General features: G+C 30.6%; 2 protein-coding genes across 5 annotated transcripts; both read left to right on the top strand.

Annotated features, from left to right (window-relative positions):
* The first annotated feature begins 1,219 nt into the window (after positions 1–1,219).
* On the top strand, positions 1,220–7,723 carry LOC130804692 (aspartic proteinase A1-like). Of its 4 annotated transcripts, XM_057669257.1 has the most exons (15): positions 1,220–1,411; positions 2,356–2,478; positions 2,556–2,928; positions 3,023–3,083; positions 3,782–3,876; positions 3,964–4,076; positions 4,215–4,383; positions 4,492–4,531; positions 4,630–4,694; positions 4,999–5,112; positions 5,567–5,622; positions 5,768–5,924; positions 6,012–6,131; positions 6,549–6,637; positions 7,305–7,723. In XM_057669257.1, the coding sequence occupies exons 3-15, from the start codon at positions 2,557–2,559 to the stop codon at positions 7,387–7,389; spliced, it is 1,536 nt and encodes a 511-aa protein (XP_057525240.1). In that variant the 5' UTR covers positions 1,220–1,411; positions 2,356–2,478; position 2,556; the 3' UTR covers positions 7,390–7,723. The 4 variants fall into 4 exon arrangements, with proteins under 4 accessions (XP_057525240.1, XP_057525234.1, XP_057525227.1 ...); XM_057669251.1 differs by lacking the exon at positions 2,356–2,478; XM_057669244.1 differs by lacking the exon at positions 2,356–2,478 and having other exon boundaries at positions 2,534–2,928.
* Positions 7,724–8,271: 548 nt separating this feature from the next.
* Positions 8,272–17,268, top strand: LOC130804717 (protein trichome birefringence-like 39). Its single transcript, XM_057669270.1, has 5 exons — positions 8,272–8,734; positions 9,397–9,568; positions 12,141–12,313; positions 14,547–14,705; positions 16,603–17,268. Exons 1-5 carry the CDS (start codon positions 8,400–8,402, stop codon positions 16,883–16,885), a joined length of 1,122 nt encoding a protein of 373 aa, XP_057525253.1. The 5' UTR covers positions 8,272–8,399; the 3' UTR covers positions 16,886–17,268.
* Positions 17,269–20,885: the final 3,617 nt, after the last annotated feature.

Here is a 20,885-nt window from a genome sequence, read left to right as displayed (position 1 = left end):
TCACAATAGGCCAGGTAAGGATTCACTATCAATGCTTGTATGTGGGCATCATATGAAAGATGGTAATCTTCATTGAATAAGGTAAGTAAGATGTTACTACCTTTAAAATGCAAAACCGACTTTAAAAGGACTTATTTTCCAATTTGCTAAGTAATTTTTGCAATTAATCATGTTGAAGATGAAATAAGTTTCTCAACAATTATCATATACGCTTTATTTCTGATAAATTAAGCAGGTCAATTAAAATTCATTACATATGTTAGAGGACTTATTTCAAAGAACTCAACCACATGAATGTGAGATATATTGAAGCATCATGTTCTCTCTTATTCCAAGCGCTTATAAAAAACTAAAATTTGATTCAATAGTATCGATTCAATTTGATTTGAATCACATGGAATACTAAATCATGTAATTTTGCGATCAGTGTTGGATTTTTGATAACATTTGTTTAAACAACTGTTTTTAAAAAAGTAATAAATCTAATAAAATGGAGGTCATAGAGAATATATTTTTTTGTAATAGCCGGTTTCCTAAGAGACTGTCTCCCAAAGAGACATCTTCCATGCCCAATCCATTAAAGCTTAATGCTTACTTACCGCATCCTTTATCTATTTACATCATTCTTATGCCTATTTACTATATCCTTAATGCCCACTTACCATATCCTTAATACTCACTTATGATATTTTTAATGCTTACTTACAGTATCTTTAAATGTTTACTTACTGCATCCTTAATGTCTACTTATACCATCCTTAATGTCTATTTATATTATTCTTAATGCCTACATACATCATCCATAAGTCAATTTACATCATCATTAATGTCTACTTACATCATCCTTATACATACATGCAATATCCTTAATGTTCACCGAGTAAGCTATGTTAAATACATACTTACAATATTCCTTTTAGGGGGTGTTTGGCACAAGGGAATGAGATTTGTAAGATTTTAAGATAGGATTTTTAAGTTGAAACTTTGAAAATAAAAAAGTTTCATCCCTTATTTGTTATAGTAGGGACTTGAAAGGAAGAGATTAAAAAAAAGTCTCAACTCAAATACCTATCCTCCCCCAAAATATTTTTCTTAAAGACTTTCTTCCATTTTAATTCCATTTCTTATTTTCATTCCCTTTAAATAAACAAAAACTTACATTTATTACCTAAAATCCCTCGTGCCAAACACACCCTATAAGTATTTCAAACCAATCCAATAATGCAACAACATTTCCACTCCAAAACAAAACCACCGTCTACACGCAAACTCTAGAGCTCAGTCGACTTTCTCAACGCTAAATATCTTCGTTTACATCACTTTCTATAATCATACCAATCCAAATCTTATTCATTCCTTCCTAATCAACCGCTTTCACCATTTTCACCCCCTGACCCTTCAATTTTTCCTCGTAAGTTTCGTCCTTTTTCGATCAGAAACTGATTTTGTTTCCGTTTTATCGATTTAATTTTCATTCGTTGCTTTCAATTTGATGTTTTTTTTTTTTTTTTTTGTTTTTTGTAATTGTAATCTTATGCTGATTGATATAGATAATAGATACTACGAATGTCATCAAAATACGTGATTTAGGTTTCCCGATTCACTGTTTCTGTGGGTTTTGATATTTCATGTGGAAAATACAAGTGAAAGACAGGCTATAATGTTGATGTGGTAATTTGTCTGCAACTCCGATACTTAATATAACCGTATGAGAAAAGTTGAGTACAATTTGTTCGTTTTCTTATTGTAATTGTAATCGTTGGATGATGGGTATAGATATCATGATTTCATCACAACCTGTAGTTTAGGGTTTCTGATTCATATTATATGTGGATTTTGATGTTCCATGCGGAAATTAATGGTGCAAAAACAGTTTATAATGTTAATTAGGTGTTTTGATTGTAATAAGAACACGTATACTACAGTTCTAAAGATGGGTTGACCATAATTTATGGATCATCTGTAATAAAAGTTATCCCCTTCTCTAAATCACTGTATTTATGATAAAAAGCCAGATTGAACTTGTTTTGGCGTAGGCTAATGTTTACATGCTTTTTGATAGTTTGGGTGTTTTTTGTCCTGGTGCGTTATTTTTACAATTTTAGTACTAATTTACATGGTTTTAGTTAAGCATAATGTTACCTGTTGCTGACCTTTTCTGAGAGTTTTTGGTACCTGTTGCTGACCTTTTCTGAGAGTTTTTGGTACCTGTTGCTGACCTTTTCTGAGAGTTTTTGGGTTAAGTTCTATCATTTAAAGCCATTCATTTAGATCAATTTTTAGAAATAAGATTTTTGAATAAGATTTTGTGTTTTGCCTCTTAATTTTGCTCTATTTTGAATCACAATTTGCAAGGGATAAGTACCCAGTCAATTAGGTAACGCTAAGAAGAGGGCAGGTGATTCAGATGATTGGTTTGAGCATATTAGAAATTTAGCATTTTGAAGAGAAAGAGGCATTATTTTGGTTTAATTATAGGTGATGTGTCTCGTGGCTCCTGTCTTTAAAGCTAGGAATTTCCTTATGTTCTTAGGTTGTTCGATTTCTGCCTGCAGGATGAGAACTGCATTCTGGAACGTGATTTCGTCATTTTTTCTTTTGCTCCTTTTGTTACCTCTGGTATTGTCTGTGTCAAACGATGGCTTGATCAGGGTTAATTTGAAGAAGAAAAAGCTAGACATAGTTAGCCAAGTTACTACTCAATACAGCACTAAGGTTGAAGATTCAATTAGATTGCCTCTTAGGAGGTATGGTGCTGGCAATGATTTGGCGAGTTATGATGATGCGGATATTGTGCCGTTGAAGAACTATTTGGATGCTCAGTACTTTGGGGAGATTGGTATTGGAACTCCCCCTCAGAAGTTTACTGTGATTTTTGACACAGGAAGTTCCAATCTTTGGGTCCCTTCCTCGAAGTGTTTGCTTTCTGTGAGTTTTAAAGTTCCCAAATGGTTCACAGAATTGTAAATCCTATGTTCCTAGTGTTTTGTCACTGATACATTGTTCACCTATTATTGCACAGATTGCCTGCCTTTTTCATTCTAAGTACAACGCTAGGCGCTCAAGCACTTACGTTAAGAATGGTTTGTCCTTGTCCCTGCTTCTTCCCAGTTCCCACGTGATTTTTTGCTGATTACATGTGTTACTGCTTTTCTTTCTTTCCCTTGGTTTGAACGGTGGAATGAATATTGTAATGTCGTAAATTATCAACCTTGATTCTTTTTGATTGGTCAAAAGACTCAAAACACTAATTAAAAGAAATTACATTTTGTCTGAAGTGTGAAGATGTAAAGACGTTTCATTTCTAAATAATTTTAACATTCCAGTAGCTCTAATCTCCATTACTGGGACTTGGGTACTTGTGTCCCACTTGGGTATGTGTGCAAGTGTTGGACTCGTCAATTTTATGAATAAAATTATTGATCTTGGTTCAAAATGAAGCGCCATAATGTTCTTGAGGTGAAATGAAGAATTTTAGTACTATAGAGTATAAATTATAGACTAATAAAGTGGTACATGTGTTGCCTGCACTAAAAAAATGGGGTTTTATTGGTATATATAATTGAACATAGAATTATCATATTTGTCTTCTGTCAAAGGAATTATGGAAAAATTGACAGACAATCATGGCAATGTGAACCCTCTTTTATAGGCTGTACTTTTATATGTCACTCATGAACATTTAAGAATGGTGTTCTTGTATGCAGACAATCAGCAATAATATTGCATTTTTATTTTCAAGCTTTTTTACTATGTATGTTGATTTGAACACTTGATACAGGGAAGAAGGCTGAGATCCATTATGGGACTGGAGCCATTTCAGGGCACTTCAGTGAAGATCATGTTACATTAGGAGATCTTGTTGTTGAAAATCAGGTAAGTTTAGCTGAATGAGGATTTTGCTTGTGTAGTTTTTTTGCTACTTATCATTCTTTTTAACCTTGTATGGCATTTGATGACCAGGAATTTATTGAAGCAACAAGAGAGCCTAGTCTAACATTTGTAGCTGCCAAGTTTGATGGCATACTTGGGCTTGGGTTCAAAGAGATCTCTGTTGGTAAAGCTGTTCCAGTCTGGTATGTTTATATTCTAGACATTTGATTTCAAATAAGAAATTTCATGATAGAAGTTTCTTTCCCTTAATATCAGCAAGCCAGAGTATTATCTTCTACTGTATAAGTTGTTTTTTGATAGTGTGCTTTGTCTTTGCCTAGGTACAATATGGTGAACCAGGGTCTTGTTAAGGAACCCGTATTTTCCTTTTGGCTAAACCGAAATGCAGATGAGGAAGAAGGTGGTGCAATTGTTTTTGGTGGTGTTGATCCAGACCACTACAAAGGTGAACACACCTGGGTACCTGTGTCTCAGAAAGGCTATTGGCAGGTTGCTCTTGCAGGAATTTATTCTTGTCAACTGTCACTTAAAACAATTTTGTATGCCTCAGTAGATCTGAATGTATTTTCCTTCTTTTTTTAACTTTTGATCTTGCAGTTTGATATGGATGATGTCTTAGTTGATGGCGAGACAACTGGTAAATTATAAGCAGCTGTATTTTTATTCTTGTGCATATATTCATGGTTATTTGTCAGATTGTATGCTAAATGCTGATTTTAATGGATACTATCTCAGGCTTTTGTGCTGATGGCTGCTCTGCAATTGCTGATTCCGGGACTTCGTTGTTGGCTGGCCCTACGGTATAGCATACCAGTTCCTAAGTCCTAACTATGTTTCTTCTTTCAACTATGAAAATTGAACTATGAGCTTGCTTGTTGTTTTTCTAAATGGTTTCTTATTCTTTCTGCTTTCATTTTCTCTTGTTTAGTTGAACGCTATAGCAATCGTATTGCGATGCTGAAATGTGGTTTTCTCTATCCTGATTGCAAAATTTGCACAAAATCTACATACTACGCTTCCTTATATTTTGTAGCCTCTTAGGGTAAGCCCTAATTAGGGTAATTAGTTATCTAATCACAATGCATTTTTTTTAACCATCAACAGACTGTGGTTGCACAAATCAATCATGCAATTGGTGCCGCGGGTGTAGTGAGTGTAGAATGCAAGGCAGTGGTCGCACAATATGGAAAACAAATTCTGGAAGTGCTTTTGTCAGAGGTATGTTGGGGCACTGCTTCTTACTATCCCCTGATCTTTGAGCACAGCAGTATAATGTTTTTTTGGAAAAATTACCCAGAATAATCCAACATTTTCATGAGTTTTCTACAATAATCACACCTATTGATTAACCATGAAGAATCCCAACTTTAGGGGTATTTGCCTAGAGTAAACTTAGTAATTCGATGACTTGCTATAGTAGGTAATTCACCAAAAAAATAAACTGAAAATTAATTTAAAATTAGAAAATTTACATGAAAAGTTCTAAATAATAAAAAAAATCATAAGTTTTTTTTGAATAATTTTTTTAACATTTTTTTCAACATTTTATTTTAATTTATCTTTTTTTTTAGAAGAATAAAATTTGCTATAGCTAGTCATTTGGTTAGCGGGTTTACTATAGGATATATATTAATTTTCCACAAGCTAATGCCTTATATATTCAATGTTACAGACACAACCCAAAAAAGTATGCTCCAAAATCGGTTTATGCTCTAAGCTAGATACTAGGTGAGCTCCTTTTATTTCCATTTGTTTTCTCTTTATTCTTTGGTGGTAAGTATACAGCTTATTGGTTGCATGATCAGTTGCTTTACGTCTTTCTGGTACTCAAATTTTGTTGATGCCTTTAATATTCTTCGACACTGCTCTACAGTATTGGCATCAAAAGTGTGGTTGATGTCAATGTGGGAAAATCTTCTGGCGGCTTTCATGATTCCATGTGTACTGCTTGTGAAATGGCTGTGGTATGGATGCAAAACCAATTAAGACAAAATCAAACTGAAGAACGTATTCTGGATTATGCCAATCAGGTACTCTAGTTTTTACTTTTTACATATGATTTTCTAGGAATTTTCCACATGTGTGCTTATTCATGTATATGTCTATTGTCATTGCAGCTTTGTGATAGCCTTCCTAGTCCAATGGGGGAGTCTGCTGTTGACTGTAGCAGTATTTCCTCATTGCCATCTATTGCCTTTACTATAGCTGGAAGGACATTTGATCTCAGCCCTGAGGAGGTAATATATTTGAATTTTATTCCTTTATCGAAGATGTATACTTGATTTCTTGTTAGTTACATATTATCATCTTGGACTATGGTGAAATTGCTGGACAATCCAGACTAAATGAAAACGGCTGCGCTTCAAAAAAATCCGTTTTTACTGGCTTTAAATTTTAATGATGATTCTGTTACTCAGTGACATGAAATACATGGAACTGAAGTTTATCTGTAATTAAATGAATTGTAAGAGGTCAGATTTGCTTACTGGATTCTACTAGTAATAGGTGATCAGAGTTTTAGTGGAAGTGATGAAAAAGTAAATACTTAGTTTTTTGCCTTAATATAGACGATGCAGAGTTTCAAAATCCTAATTTCGTACGAGACATTTTTTTCTTCTGTTTTTTTGACTCCGAATGGTTGAACTACTTGACAGTACATACTAAAAGTGGGCGAGGGAGCTGCAGCACAATGTATCAGTGGATTCACAGCTTTAGATGTGCCTCCTCCTCGTGGACCTCTCTGGTATGTTATATTTCTCTTCAGCCAACTAGTTCCAGTTCATCTTGTTCCATTAATTGTCTCTTGAATAGTTAATTGAACCTTGAAACACAATAAATGGTGCTGGATTCCTTGTCCCTGACCTAAACTTAAATTTTATGGTTGGTGAGTTTAGAATTTAGATTAATCCAAATAGGTTTAATTGCATTCTTGGTTCAGTCGTCAATGTGAGGTTAAGAGAATTCAGTATATTTGAGTTCACTTACAAGTTTAGGGTAGATGTACCATGATAAGTTCTGATATTATTTTTTGTTAATTTTTAAACAAGCTCTAATGAAGATTATTAAGTATAGTTGAAGTCCATTAAAGTTTAATTGAGAGGTGAGAATCAGGTCTTGTCTTAGTTAGAGTGTGAAGGTTCAATTCTCACCTAGCTCTCCTTTTCTCTTTTAGCTTACCATTTAATAAAAAAAAAGTTCAGTTGAGAGGTTATTGTAGCCATTTAAGCTTGAACATGTTTACACTTCTTGGACTATGCTCACGTTTGTGCAAATATATATCACATCTCGAGTTTCGACCTTTTCTTCCCTACGTCTTGACAAAGAAATGTTATAGAAACAATGTAATTTTTTTTATCATCTTTCGTATACCAGCTATCCCGAGCTTACTTATACCAACACTGTGCATGCAGGATTTTGGGTGACATTTTCATGGGTCGATATCACACCGTGTTTGACTACGGAAATCTAAGAATTGGATTTGCAGAAGCCGCTTGAAAGTTAACTTTAACGATGACGCTTGTGTTGAATGTTATATGAATGTTAACCAAGATATTTCCTGTGTAAATATTTGAATCACGTTATTATGCTGTAATTTCAAGAGAAGGAACATTTCAGTTTGCACAAGCTTACCATTTTTGTATGGGACGTCAAATGTGACTCATAGTGAGACCGTTTCATACAAGAATTTGTTTTCTACCATTCGGATCGTAGTCAACTCAACAAAAGTAATTTCAGTGGAACCATAAATTTAATCATGTCAGTTATATCTTCATGTAGTCATAAATTTATCAGTGTTTGATACATTTTGATTATTTAAATTTTCGTTATATATTGGAGTATTTACATAAATAATTTTGGGTTTCTCATTTATATTCATTAAAATTTTCATACTTGTTGCGTTGAATTATATTTGTTGCCAAATAGTTGATGACAAAATTCAGAACCTCATGTGCAATTTATGATTTAGTGGTCCAAACACCCAATTGACAAAGACCCTTGTTCTCTCCCCCCTCTATTCTTCTGTCTGTCATTTAGCCTCATTTATTTTTAGTATAGAAGATTAAGAATAAATATAGTATGTTAAAGTATTGGGTTCATATAAAAAAACATAGATAAAACAAATTCATTGAGATAAATTAAAATAAAAAATAAGGTAAATTGAGTGGAATATATGAATGCATTAAGAGGTGTTTAAAACAGACTTAAAGAGTTGATATTTACCTGACCTTGTAACTGAATCAACTTGAAAACGAATTTAAAATTATAAAAAATTAATATAAACACAAAATCTAATTTTAAACTAATCTGAAATACTTAACTAGAAATTGATCCGATGACTCGAATAAATAGCTCGAGCTACACTTTATACTGCACATGAGCACATCACTTAAAGTCTTGTTTAAAATTAAATTCCTTCTCATCTGACAGTCATATCTCTATATAAACCAAACAGTTTCTGTTTAGGGGTAATAACCCTTGGCCTTAACTCACTCAGAAGATCCAAAATGTATACTCTGTCAAATGTCCTGTTCTTACTCTCTCTATTTCTGTTTTTGTTGGTTTTGCAACAAACAGCTGAAGCAGAAAGAAGTTTGGAGCATGAGTTAACTTGTCGTATTCCGCATAAAGACACAGAATTAACCAATAATGTCACTAATTCTGCAATTGTAGTTCAAAGCAAATGCAATATTTTTCAAGGAAAATGGGTTTTCGATTCTTCTTATCCTCAATATGATTCTTCAAATTGTCCATTTATTGACCTTGAATTCAATTGTAAAAGTAGACCTGATAAATTGTACCAGAAGTATAAGTGGCAGCCCTTTGATTGTAATTTGCCAAGGTACCTTTCTTTCTCATTTTTCATTCTATTATATTACCACCCCTCACCCAAGAGCAATTGGGTTAGAATTATAGATACATCACGAACTATTTTCATTTCCAGCAACTGTCTATGTATGAGACCGTCTCACCGTGAGACGGGCCCATACAATTAGCCCAATTAATAATTTTTTTTTAAAAAAACAACTGATTAAGTAAGTTAAAAACAGTTTTTCGTTAATTTTTTGCTAAAGTAAATATTAGGTCAGCCCATATTAAACCGTTCCATGATGAAACGATCTTAATAAAGAATTTGTTTTTCATATTCGGTGTAAAATTAATAAATTTGTTATTGGGGTTACACACAATAAGACCCGTGGTGAGTTGGTTGTATACAGATCCGATGAGGTTTCATCTTACAAACCAATTAGTGTTAGGAGGAGTAGCCCGTTAGGGCATTAAATATATATGTTAGTCAATCTATCTAATTCTTGATATGGGAATACAATTAGGTTACTTTCCGACAAAAATATTTCAGTTTAAAATGTGAGTTTTTTCTGTTGTCATTAAGCTCTGATACCATGTAAACAAGACCAGTCCAACTAGTAGTTTAAATTGATGGTTAAAGCGTTAACACACTTATTCAAGATTAAGCTTAGTTTTACACTGCAATGCGTTATGCAGGTTCAATGGGGAGTATTTTCTAAATAAATGGAAGGGAAAGAAGATAATGTTTGTGGGTGACTCACTGAGTTTGAACCAGTTTGAATCGTTGGGTTGTATGCTACATTCTTGGGTTCCTAATACTAACACCACATACTTTAGGGGAGGTGTTTTACGTTCCCTTACTTTTGAGGTACTCTATCCCTATTTTCTTTACCCTTTTGGCTCTATTTATTATTCCATTTATTATTTGCTTCATAAAAAAATTGTGTTTAAATACTTCTTTCTATTATTATATGTGATTTACCTAAAAAATTCCATCAAAATTTCATTTTCGTTAATTATGTATGAAACAATTTGTTAAAGAAATAATAATGATAATGATAATGATAATGATAATGATAGTAATGAAGAAGGGGCCTAGTTAATTATATACGTTTTAAACTTTATAGAATTAAGAATACAAATTACAGTAAATTAATATGTCTATAATACATCATTCGACTTTTACTTTTAGTTTGTTATCATCATATTGACTAATGGTTATTAGTATCCTATCATCAAATTGAATACAAAGGCTAAAATAAATATTTTCCTTTTGAATAAATATTTTTTGAATATGGTCCGTGCACAACTTTTTCATTATAAAAAATCTTTATGTTTACTCACCTCATGCTCAAAACCTTGAAAACAATTGCTTGAAAGTCCATGTAGTAGTTTAATTTATGTTACACAATTTTTTTCATCTCTCCATAAATTTTACTCTTTTACATGACAAATCTAGGGCTATTTTTGACAATTAATTTTTTATTGGTTTTTTAGTTGTCTTTTAATTTTTTAATTTTTTTGTTGGTCAAATAGATAAAACAAATATTTGTAAATAATTTTTAAGTTATTATTTTTATTACCAAACAACTTAATAAAAAATAGCGTGACATTTTAAATATCTGACTTATAATAATACAATATTTTTAAGTGTCAAACCAATTAATAATTTCGTACTAATAGCCAAAATTGCCCTTAATTTATAAGGTGCAAATAATTAAATGTCAATGCCCTTTTTGTTCCATCCCTTGCCAGCTTTTGCACCAAATTAAAGTATGCATTATTATTATTGTAATCCTTGAAATATGATCTTTTGACATTTCAATCCTTTTTATGTTCTCTTTTAAATGAAACAATCCCTTTTATGTTACTCATGCATAATTGATACTAAGCAGTCTACCACTTTAGCAGTATCCTATGTATTGTGTTTTATTTTTTGTTTTCCACTTTGGCTAATTTTCTTTTTGGTTATATTGTATTTTATATTCTTTTAATTGTGATTTGAAGTTTAGTATTTATAAATACACTTAATAAAAAATTATGAAAATATATATTTTAAGATACCAAATAGGTTGAGAGAATGAAAAGATTAGGTGAAAACCAAAATTAGAACATTATTTGAGAAAATGATCCTTATTCCAACTAACTTCTATACATAAAATCTATACATCAAAAACAACTCTTACATGATTCTACGTGAATATATATAGCTCTCACATAAAAACGAAAAATGTAGGACATGTTTGATAATATTGTGATTTTTAGTTTCATGGTTTTTTTTTTTAACTTTCAAAGTTATATGATATATATATCATATAATGAATAAAAATTACTCAAAATCACTTTTTCTGATTTTCTATAATAGATTTAATTTTCAAATCAAACTGAAAACTAGAAATATAAATTGATAACGAATGGGCCCATAGCTAGTAATTAAAAAAAATAGTGGTAGTATATATGTATACCAGAAGTTAAAATTAGAGATAATTGGTGACAGATAAGTTATAATTTATTGTTATAGAATTTTAATACATATTGTGTATAATTTTTCATAAAGCATATTTTAAATATTAAAATTTAAATTATACGCAAAAACTATATAAAAAAAAAATCAAACGTAACCAACATTAAAAACAATAGAATAATGTCAATGCTCAATAATATGATAATATATATATCCCCATAATAATATATTGATTGAACCATGTTTGAATTTAAAATACACTAATAATTGTTTAATGAATCAAAATAATACTATAAAGGGCACATTTTCCCGAGTAATATGAAAGGAAGAAATTTTGAGGTGATCTGGTAGTACATAAAGCAAAGTTCAAATAAAAAATTTTGAGGGGTTGTGCATGTATAATGTATCTATATGGTTGAAAAAGAAGGAACTAGGAAGAATCAAATTTCCATTAATAGTGTAGATGGGCCTCAAATGTTTTGTCTTTATTTTAATAGGAGTATATATTACACAAATTATTATTTTGGGTCAAATTAATTGCGCGCGTTTTATCGTGTCCTTTTCTTAGAGGAGGCACGAGTATGATATATCCGTTATCTTTTTCTCCCAAACTCTGATTTGTGCGGGATACTAAGTTGTTGACTATGACCATAACCATGACAAATCATCATTTAAAACCGCTTTATATAGAAGAAAACTGTTTGACATTATGATTTTCAGTTAGAGTATACAACCTCTGTTTTGAGCTTTTTGAGCGAAGTATAACTATTTATAAATAACGGAGGTAGTATAGCTTATCATGAGAACTCCACTGTTAACTTAAAGTTTTGATTGAATTGGTTCCTTAATATGGTATTAGAGCTGATGGTTAAGACTTAATGGCAAAATTTATCACTAAAAAATGAGATGGAAGTACATAAAATCATAAGAGGAAAATTAAGGGCAATGAAATAATAAATTTGATAAATGTTAACAGGAATTTGGAGTGACATTAATGCTATATCGGACACCGTTCTTAGTAGATCTTATGAACAAGAAAGAAGGAAGAATATTGAATCTTGATTCAATAAGTGGTAATGTGTGGAAAGGAATGGACATGCTTATTTTCAATTCTTGGCATTGGTGGACTCATACTGGTCATGATCAGCCGTAAGTTTCTTTCTTCTACTTCCATCTCATTTACACAAATATTGTTATGAGAGATGGTTTTGTTGAGAGATATATTAGATATATGGGCTAAATAGTCCAATTAATACAAATTAAAGAGAAAATAAGAATGTGAGCTTCTTATTTTGAGATCGTCTCTTTAAAATATGGAGCTATAAGTTTGTGAGTGACCGTCTCTAGATATGATAACCTAAAACAAATAGCTCATTATATTATCTGAACACGTATTAGATGAACTATTTAACCTATATATGAAGTGCATCAATTGGTGAGACTGTATCAAACAGTTTGAGTTCGAATTATTCATCAAGAAAAAGAGAGGACTAGGTAAAATTCAAACTCTTAACCTAACCAAAAAGTAGTGCTTATTCATAAATTGCAACAAGACTCGATTCTTCATTAAGGGGCCTTAATAAAAAGTAACTTGCTAATATAAAACATATACTTATTTTTTAAAAAGTAACTTTTTACTCAAGTGTAAAACGAAAATTACATAGTAGAATTATATTAAAGATTTATTTTAAATTTTTTTTTGGGATAAGAAGAATATTTTACGGGCAAAAAGAAAAAATCAATTAATCTTTAATATAGGTGGTGAGAATGAAACCACTATTATAAAAGTGAAAGAAAAAATCTTTTACTACTATATCACCACATAATTTTTAAAAATATTAAAGAGTGTTCGATCAGCTATTTACATTTGTCATTTGTTCTAATGGGTTTGTTATATTATTATTTTGCATATAAATTCACATTTTCTTTTTAAATCTCATTCACAAAATTTAATATGTCTCTACATTTTATTTACACATTTCTTTCATCTATTATTTTTGTCATATTCTTCCATTAATAAATCACTAACACTTAAAATTAGAATCAATGAAGGTACACAATTACATATTTATACATATGAGTAGTCATTGTAGGCATATTTGACAAAACGCAAATATTTTTATGTGAGACAATTTCATTGTGAGACGTGTCTTATATATGGATTGAACAACTCAATTATATAATTATTAGCATATGAATTATTTATTTTGAAGTCATTTCACTAAAAGACTATGTCAGTCCTCGAAAAATCCCTTATTCAACCCATATTATTAGAACTCTCTTACATTTGATTTCACTTCAACCTATTTCAATCCAAAATTTAAAAATCCTTTAAAAAAAAGGGGTGGAATTAGGGTCTCCAATGGACCCTTATGGGCATGGCCCATTTCACATGTACATATGAGTATGTTCCTTTTTGTATTTCAACAAAAAATTATCATCTTTGATTGCTCATACTTTTCCTACCAAAAAGTGATTATTCATCATTGAGCTTATCCAATCTAGTCTAATGAAGCATGTTGTACAATTATGACTTTGGAGTGAGCTAGGGACAAACAATGTGCAATGGTCATACCAAATTGCCAATTCTATGATTGAAAAATCACTAATTCTCTTTTAATATATATACATTTTTAATTGGACTAGTTAATCTAATTAAATTAATTATTTTATTCAAATAAATTCTCAAATGAAATGGTTTCACGTTGACATCATTTTAATTGGGCTAATCCAACATACACTTACAATATTATAAACAGATCAATTAAAAGCTCAAAATAATCACTTACAGTTTTAAAGTGGTGATTCATTATAGCGTAAAACTAATTACTTATAACCTTTAAATGATACTTATAGTCTTAAATTGATCACTTATAAATATGTTAATTCTATAAGACTGTTTTATTGTGAGCTAGTCTCATACAATACGAGCTAAAAAATTCATTTTAGATATATAATACTCATTTTTTTAAGGAAAAATTACCTAGAATAATCCAACCTTTTTATGATTTTCCTACAATAATTCTAGGGGCATTTTCCTAGAATAAATCTAGTACCCGGATGACTTGCTATAATAAGTTTTTTTTAAAAGATAAATTAAAATAAAATGTGGAAAAAATGTTAAAAAAATATTTAAAAATTTTATGTTTTGTTTTGTTCAGAATTTTTTATGTAAATTTTCAAAATTTTTCTCTAATTTTAAATTAATTTTCAATTTTAATTTTTGTTGAATTACCTACTATAGTAAGTCTTTAGATTACCCACGTTTATTTTAGGCAAATATCCCTAAAGTTAAAATTATTTATAATTAATCAATAGATGAAATTATCATAAAAATCATAAAAAGATTGAATTATTCTAAATAAATTTTTATTTAACACAGGTGGGACTACATACAAACTGGGAACAAGCTATATAGAGATATGAATCGTATGGTTGCATATTATAAAGGTCTTACAACTTGGGCCAGATGGGTTCGACTTAATGTTGATCCTTTTAAGACTAAAGTCTTCTTTCTTGGCATTTCTCCTTCTCATGAAGCGTAAGTATTTCTTTTTCTGTTGCAATATTATGGTTATTGAAATTATTTATTATTTGAGATTATTTTATATATTAAGGGTAATGTATAACAAAAAATATAATCAAATGAGATTTTATTTGTATCGTCTAATCACATACTTATATAATAATAATAACTTTTTAAGAATTTTAGTTTTGCATAATTCAATATATAAAAGATTCAAATAATATATTAGTTTGCGTAAAGAGTTAAATAAAGTATCAAGTATAATGGAAGGAAGGATGTATAATAAAATTTCATTTACTCACTTATTACGTCTATATATATATATATATATATATATTTTTTTTTTTTTTCTTTTTTTTTTTTTTTTTTATCTTATATGAAAAAGAAATAAAACATATTTGATACATGACATTTAAGAACGTTGAAAAGTTGGTCAATATTAGTAGTGGCAAAGCTATTAGCGGGTGAAGGTCGGCTACAGTCTAGCCTTAAAAAATCATGAAAATGTGGAATATAAGAGGAATCTGGTCTGCAAAAATAACTCTATACTTGTTAGTCTCGCTGTGTTGTGCATGGGCTATGACAATGGTAAAAAAACAATAACAAAAACAAGTGCAAATAGAACACCAAAAAAAGAGCAAGAAACAATAATGACAAACACACAAGAAATATGAAGTATCTATGGATACCTCCCCCTCAAAACAAGTATCTTATCATTGATATATTCAACAATACATTAATGACTCACAATTCCAATCTTTGAGAACACTCTCTCAAGATAAAGATTGAACCTTTAACTCAATCTCACACAAACACGCAAATACAAAGAGGAAGAACTCTTACGGTGTGAACCCTAGTTTTACTCTCTTGTATATGCCTCTCTAATACCCTAATGATGTTCTAAGACTCCTTATATAGCCCTAAAACATATTAGGGAAACCTAGGACAAAAGGCTTAAAAGCCCCCAAAATCCCGCAATAAAATAGAAATTGACGCTGAAGCTTGCTCGGGTCGAACAGCATAGCTCGACAGGTCGAGCGACTGTCCAATACCTATTGGAATGCTGCTGTTGATCTGCTCGACCGAGCCCCACTTGCTTGACTGGTCGAGCAGTTCGTCTGTGCCTTTGATTTTCGTGTCTTGGCTTCATTAAGACACCCCAAATCATCCACCTTGATCACTTCATCAAGTGATCCAAAACATATACTTCCATACTCCTTTGCACATACAACATCATCCTCAATTGTGCAAGATAAAGCATGGACAACCAAAAGATCGAACCCATCACCAAGGTCATGGGAATTGCTGCTTGACTCAACAGCTGTCATATACTTAACTGATGGAAAATCTGGATTACATCACCAAAAAATCTTGTTTAGATGTTAGTATGAAAATTTTCGACCTCTTGCCTAAAATTCTATCTTCGCCTCTACTATTTAGCAAATATTATTATGAATTTAACTTGACTTGTTTGATCTACATTTATATGTAGTGAACGACCAATAAATAATAACCAATTTTACCACCTCCAATAATCCGTCAAACAATCCAATTAAACTAATGCCAGTGGATTACTATTTTCCGAAATATCTCTTCATGTTTTCAGACACTAAATATCCCGAGCACGAGTCAGTTTTAAGCATACTCGCATTCAAATCCCAACTCAATATTCGAATGAACACCATTATATTCGCGACAACATGCTCACATTTAGAACCTAACTGAACATTCGAATGAACTCTATTATATTCGCGACAATATAATTATTTTAAGTCATCATTAGGATACTCTTTAATAGTTAAAACAATATTTTTCTTCCCTAATTAATGAAAGTCATATACTTGAATCATTAGTCTAATCTTGGTAGATAATTAATGAGCTAAACTAATTGAATTTCATGGTATGAATGCAGAGGAAGTGATTGGAATGAACCATCAAAAACATGCTCAAGTGAGACTGAGCCATTTTCAGGCACAAAATACCCGGCAGGTACCCCACAAGCTAGGACTATAGTGGAGAAAGTACTAAGTAGGATAAAAAATATAGTGTATTGGCTTGATGTCACAATCCTTTCCCAATATAGAATGGATGCACACCCTTCTATTTATAGTGGTCGAGGTAGAGATTGTAGTCATTGGTGTTTGCCTGGATTGCCCGATACTTGGAATCAACTTCTCTATGCTGCTCTCTTCTAATTACACTCTAATTAAAACAAAATCTCTAATTAGAGCATAATTAGTAGGTCAGACGATCATATCGTGAGACGCTCTTCATACATGGGCTGAATAGTCCAACTAATGCAATTATTAACACATAGGCTTCTTGTTTAGAAGTCGTATCATTGAGTGAGAGTCTCTCATAAAAGTAGTTCTAAGTTAATTGTGTATGATTTTGTTTTTATTTGTTATTTTAATTAATTCGGTTGAAAGTGAAAGTAGACCTATGCAACGGGGCAGAGTAGATTCTTTAGGTCCTTATTTGATCTTTCATTACCTTTCAAGTGTAAATTAATTTAACTTTGGTAAAAAACTTGAAACATCGTAGAAATATTATTGCTAGTTTACAAATTATGATGCAACTTTATATATATATATATATATATATATATATATATATATATATATATATATATATATATATATATATATATATTTGTAGAATTGTAACTTGGTCTTATACACTACTATAGTTGATATAAAATTTTAACTTTGTAGTTTGTAACATTATTTATATGAAATTTCCTTTATGATAAATGATTAATTTGAAAAAGAGAAATTAAAAGAGTATAAAACGAAAATGTAAAACAATTCATATATTAACACTTCTCCAATAATCTAATTGTACTACAATATATGCTAATACTGCTATATTCAATTGAGATTGCTATAATTATTTTTCGTATGTGAGAGTTTTTTGGTACAATTATAATTTATAACTATTTCAAGAAGACGGTGAATATATATTTTGTATTAAAATTGAGCTACTCTTTGACCATGAAGAAAAAAGAATAATCTATTCTTTTAGTTTTAGGCTGCCTCACCAAGTCCCAATGATATTTTTTTAACAATCCGAGTAACAAGTTGTTTCATATTGATGTGCAAATTTTACTTAACCGCAAGCGCACTATGTATATGTAGTTGCGGGTCGAACACAAGGAAGCTAGTGTAAGAAACTTGCTAATTTCCATTAATTATATTGCATAAAGAGAAAAATGTTTGGTTGGTTGTTTAACTAACAAACTACAAATGCAATAAGAAATATGGATTAAACTATATGATGAAGAGATCTAGAGTATCGGAAATCTCCTAAAGTCTTTTATGATCAAATTATCATTAGTGTCTATGAGATGTCGGATAAATTACGTGGTTAAACATGATCTTGTTAATCTCAAACTCTCGCTCTATTGATTAACTATTAGATTTAGACCTACTAATTCAATTCTCACAAGCTAGTTTTATTGAATGAATTAACAAGAATTTAACTAAAATTTACCCTAAAACAAAGTCAATCCCAATCTCACACGCTACTATTGACTAGTCCGACAAAGCGTATTTAATTTAGGGTTATTTGCACAATTTAACCACTTTAATCCTAGACACTTTCAATAATCAAATCATACTTAACTTATAGGTTCAAACCCTAACTCTAGAAAATAGATCGACTCACTAATCATGGTAAAAGCAATAAACACAAATCCTAAGATGATACTAGACATGGATAAAAATGAAATTAATGACAAATTCAAGAGAAGCAATAATTAGATATCAAGAACACAACAATTAATCAAAGACCAATAAATGAAGAACAATAACTAGTTTTAATAAATGACAATCCCTAGGAAAAACAATTAAAATTTGACAAGGAAAGATTAAACTAATACAAATTTGATAAAGAAAGATTAAACTACTAATAAGAAAGTAAATTAAAGACAAGAAATTAAAAGCTTACAAGAATTAAAAATGGTGTTGAATGGAGAAAGATGAAGGAAGAAGAAGGAGAAGAGGGTTTTAGTCTCCCCTCCTTGTGCTCCTCAAAGGAGGCTCAACCTAAATGCCCCTCATAAACCACTAAATAGACCCTAAGAAGTTAATTAAAATAAAGATAAAATAAAATAATACACAATTAAAGTGACGAAAAAGCTTCCGGAATCTAGAAGAAAAAGCCTAGTTGGCGTTCACATCTAGGCAAGGAAGCCGAGTCGGCGTTTTGGCTGACAATTTTAGCAAACTTCAAACGGTTGTCATTTCTTGTTTGATTATCGGAGTTGGGCATATAATATACAGTTGGAAAGCTCTTGAAGTCTAGTTTTGGATGCCGCAAACCTTGCATCAATGATATCTTCCTATCAAAAGTTATATATCAAATTTCACCTTAAAACTTTCGCATTATAATCACTCTTCTACTTTTTTGCTCATTTTCTTTGAAGAACATATTCACCCGAGCTAAAATCTCCTTAGTAAACTCCGTCATCATTAAAATGAGAATTATGCTTAAAACAGTCAAAACCACTCAAAATCAACATGAATAACCAAAACGAGTAAAGTAGCATAAATCCTTAAAATAAGCACGAAATTACTAACAACGACCATCATTAAGGAGTATAAAATGATATAAATAAGTGCAAATATTTGCACTTATCACATATATTAGCCTGTATTTCATGAGAATATTAAGCGAACAATTAAAGTAATTCATATATTAACAACCTTAATATTTCTTAGCTAATAAGATGATAGTATAAAAATATAAATCGCAAAATATATCTGAAGTATAATTGTTGAGCTTATAGTTATTAAAATATAATCGCAAATTCTTGTATGAGATAGTCTCACTATGAGACGTGTCCCATACTTGGATTAAATAGCCCAATAATAAAAACTTTTAACATAATAAATCTTTTGTATGGACACGTCTCATAGTGAGACGATCTCATACAAGAGGGGTTGTAATATAATTTAAGATAACTACAAAACAATTTCACCAAGGCTTATATATAACCGTCGTCTCACCATGAGACGAACCCATATCTCTAATTGATCACTTTAAGGTTATAATTAATCAAACTAAGATTATTAAAAGTCATCAATTCAAAATTATAAGTAATCACTTTAAGGTTATAAATGATCGTTTTAAAACAATAAGTGTACATTATACCAATTCAATAAAGATGGTCTCATTTGATACCATGCCATTTGAAAATTTGTGAGACAATTTATGTTAACTATGAAAGTGATTTTCGTTTTTAATGTTATCCATTTATGTTACTATTAATATTCTTTTTACTATAAGGTAAACCGAAGAAGAGGAAGATAGGAGAGAATCGAGCCTATAATATATATATATATATAAGAAAAGTAACCATTATTCTAACTGAAACAAGATCCACAAACTAAATGGTTGAAGCTTCAAGCTATATTACATATTATATTATATATTTATGAGGAATTCCACATTATAGCATCCAGTTTTCATGAAACGCCAGCGGTAGCACTTTTGTAAGATTTTCCACATGGTAGCAGCCAGTTTATGCACTATTTAACTGTCGTAGCATTTTCCGTTAAATTCTTGTTAATTTCCGTTTAGTTCATCATTTTGTAACATTTTTCCACATAGTAGCATCCAATTTTTGCGCTCAAATGTTTAATTCACTATTTTATCGTTTAATTCACCGATTAATTTATCAATGCCCTTAAATGTTGTAACAATAAGTAGATATGTATAAGTGCTTGGAATGCACTTTTTGAACTTATGAAATGTACCTTTTGAGCTTATAAAATGCGTCTTTTGAATCATTTATTAGTGTTTGTAATGCATTTTTTGAAATTTATAATGCCAATAATTTGAATGAAAATAAAATTGTTACAACATGTAAGGGCTTTAGTAAATTAAACGGTGAATTGAACGTTAAATGGTGAATTAAACATTGGAGAGCAAAAATTGAATGCTACAATGTGAAAAAATCTTACAAGATGATGAATTTAACAGAAATTAACAAGAATTTAACAGAAAATGCTACGGTAGTTAAATAGTGCATAAACTAAATGCTTGAAAAATCTTACAAAAATATTACCATTAGCGTTTCATGAAAAATAAATGCTACCATATGGAATTTTCCTATACCCACAACAAACCTTTTGCGAAGATAGATGAAATTCAAATTTATGACTAGTAATACACCAAAATTAGCCATACGAA

The sequence above is a fragment of the Amaranthus tricolor genome, chromosome 2, assembly GCF_026212465.1.
Source record: "Amaranthus tricolor cultivar Red isolate AtriRed21 chromosome 2, ASM2621246v1, whole genome shotgun sequence".
Taxonomy (NCBI): domain Eukaryota; kingdom Viridiplantae; phylum Streptophyta; class Magnoliopsida; order Caryophyllales; family Amaranthaceae; genus Amaranthus; species Amaranthus tricolor.
This window is presented reverse-complemented; position numbering and strand designations above follow the sequence as displayed.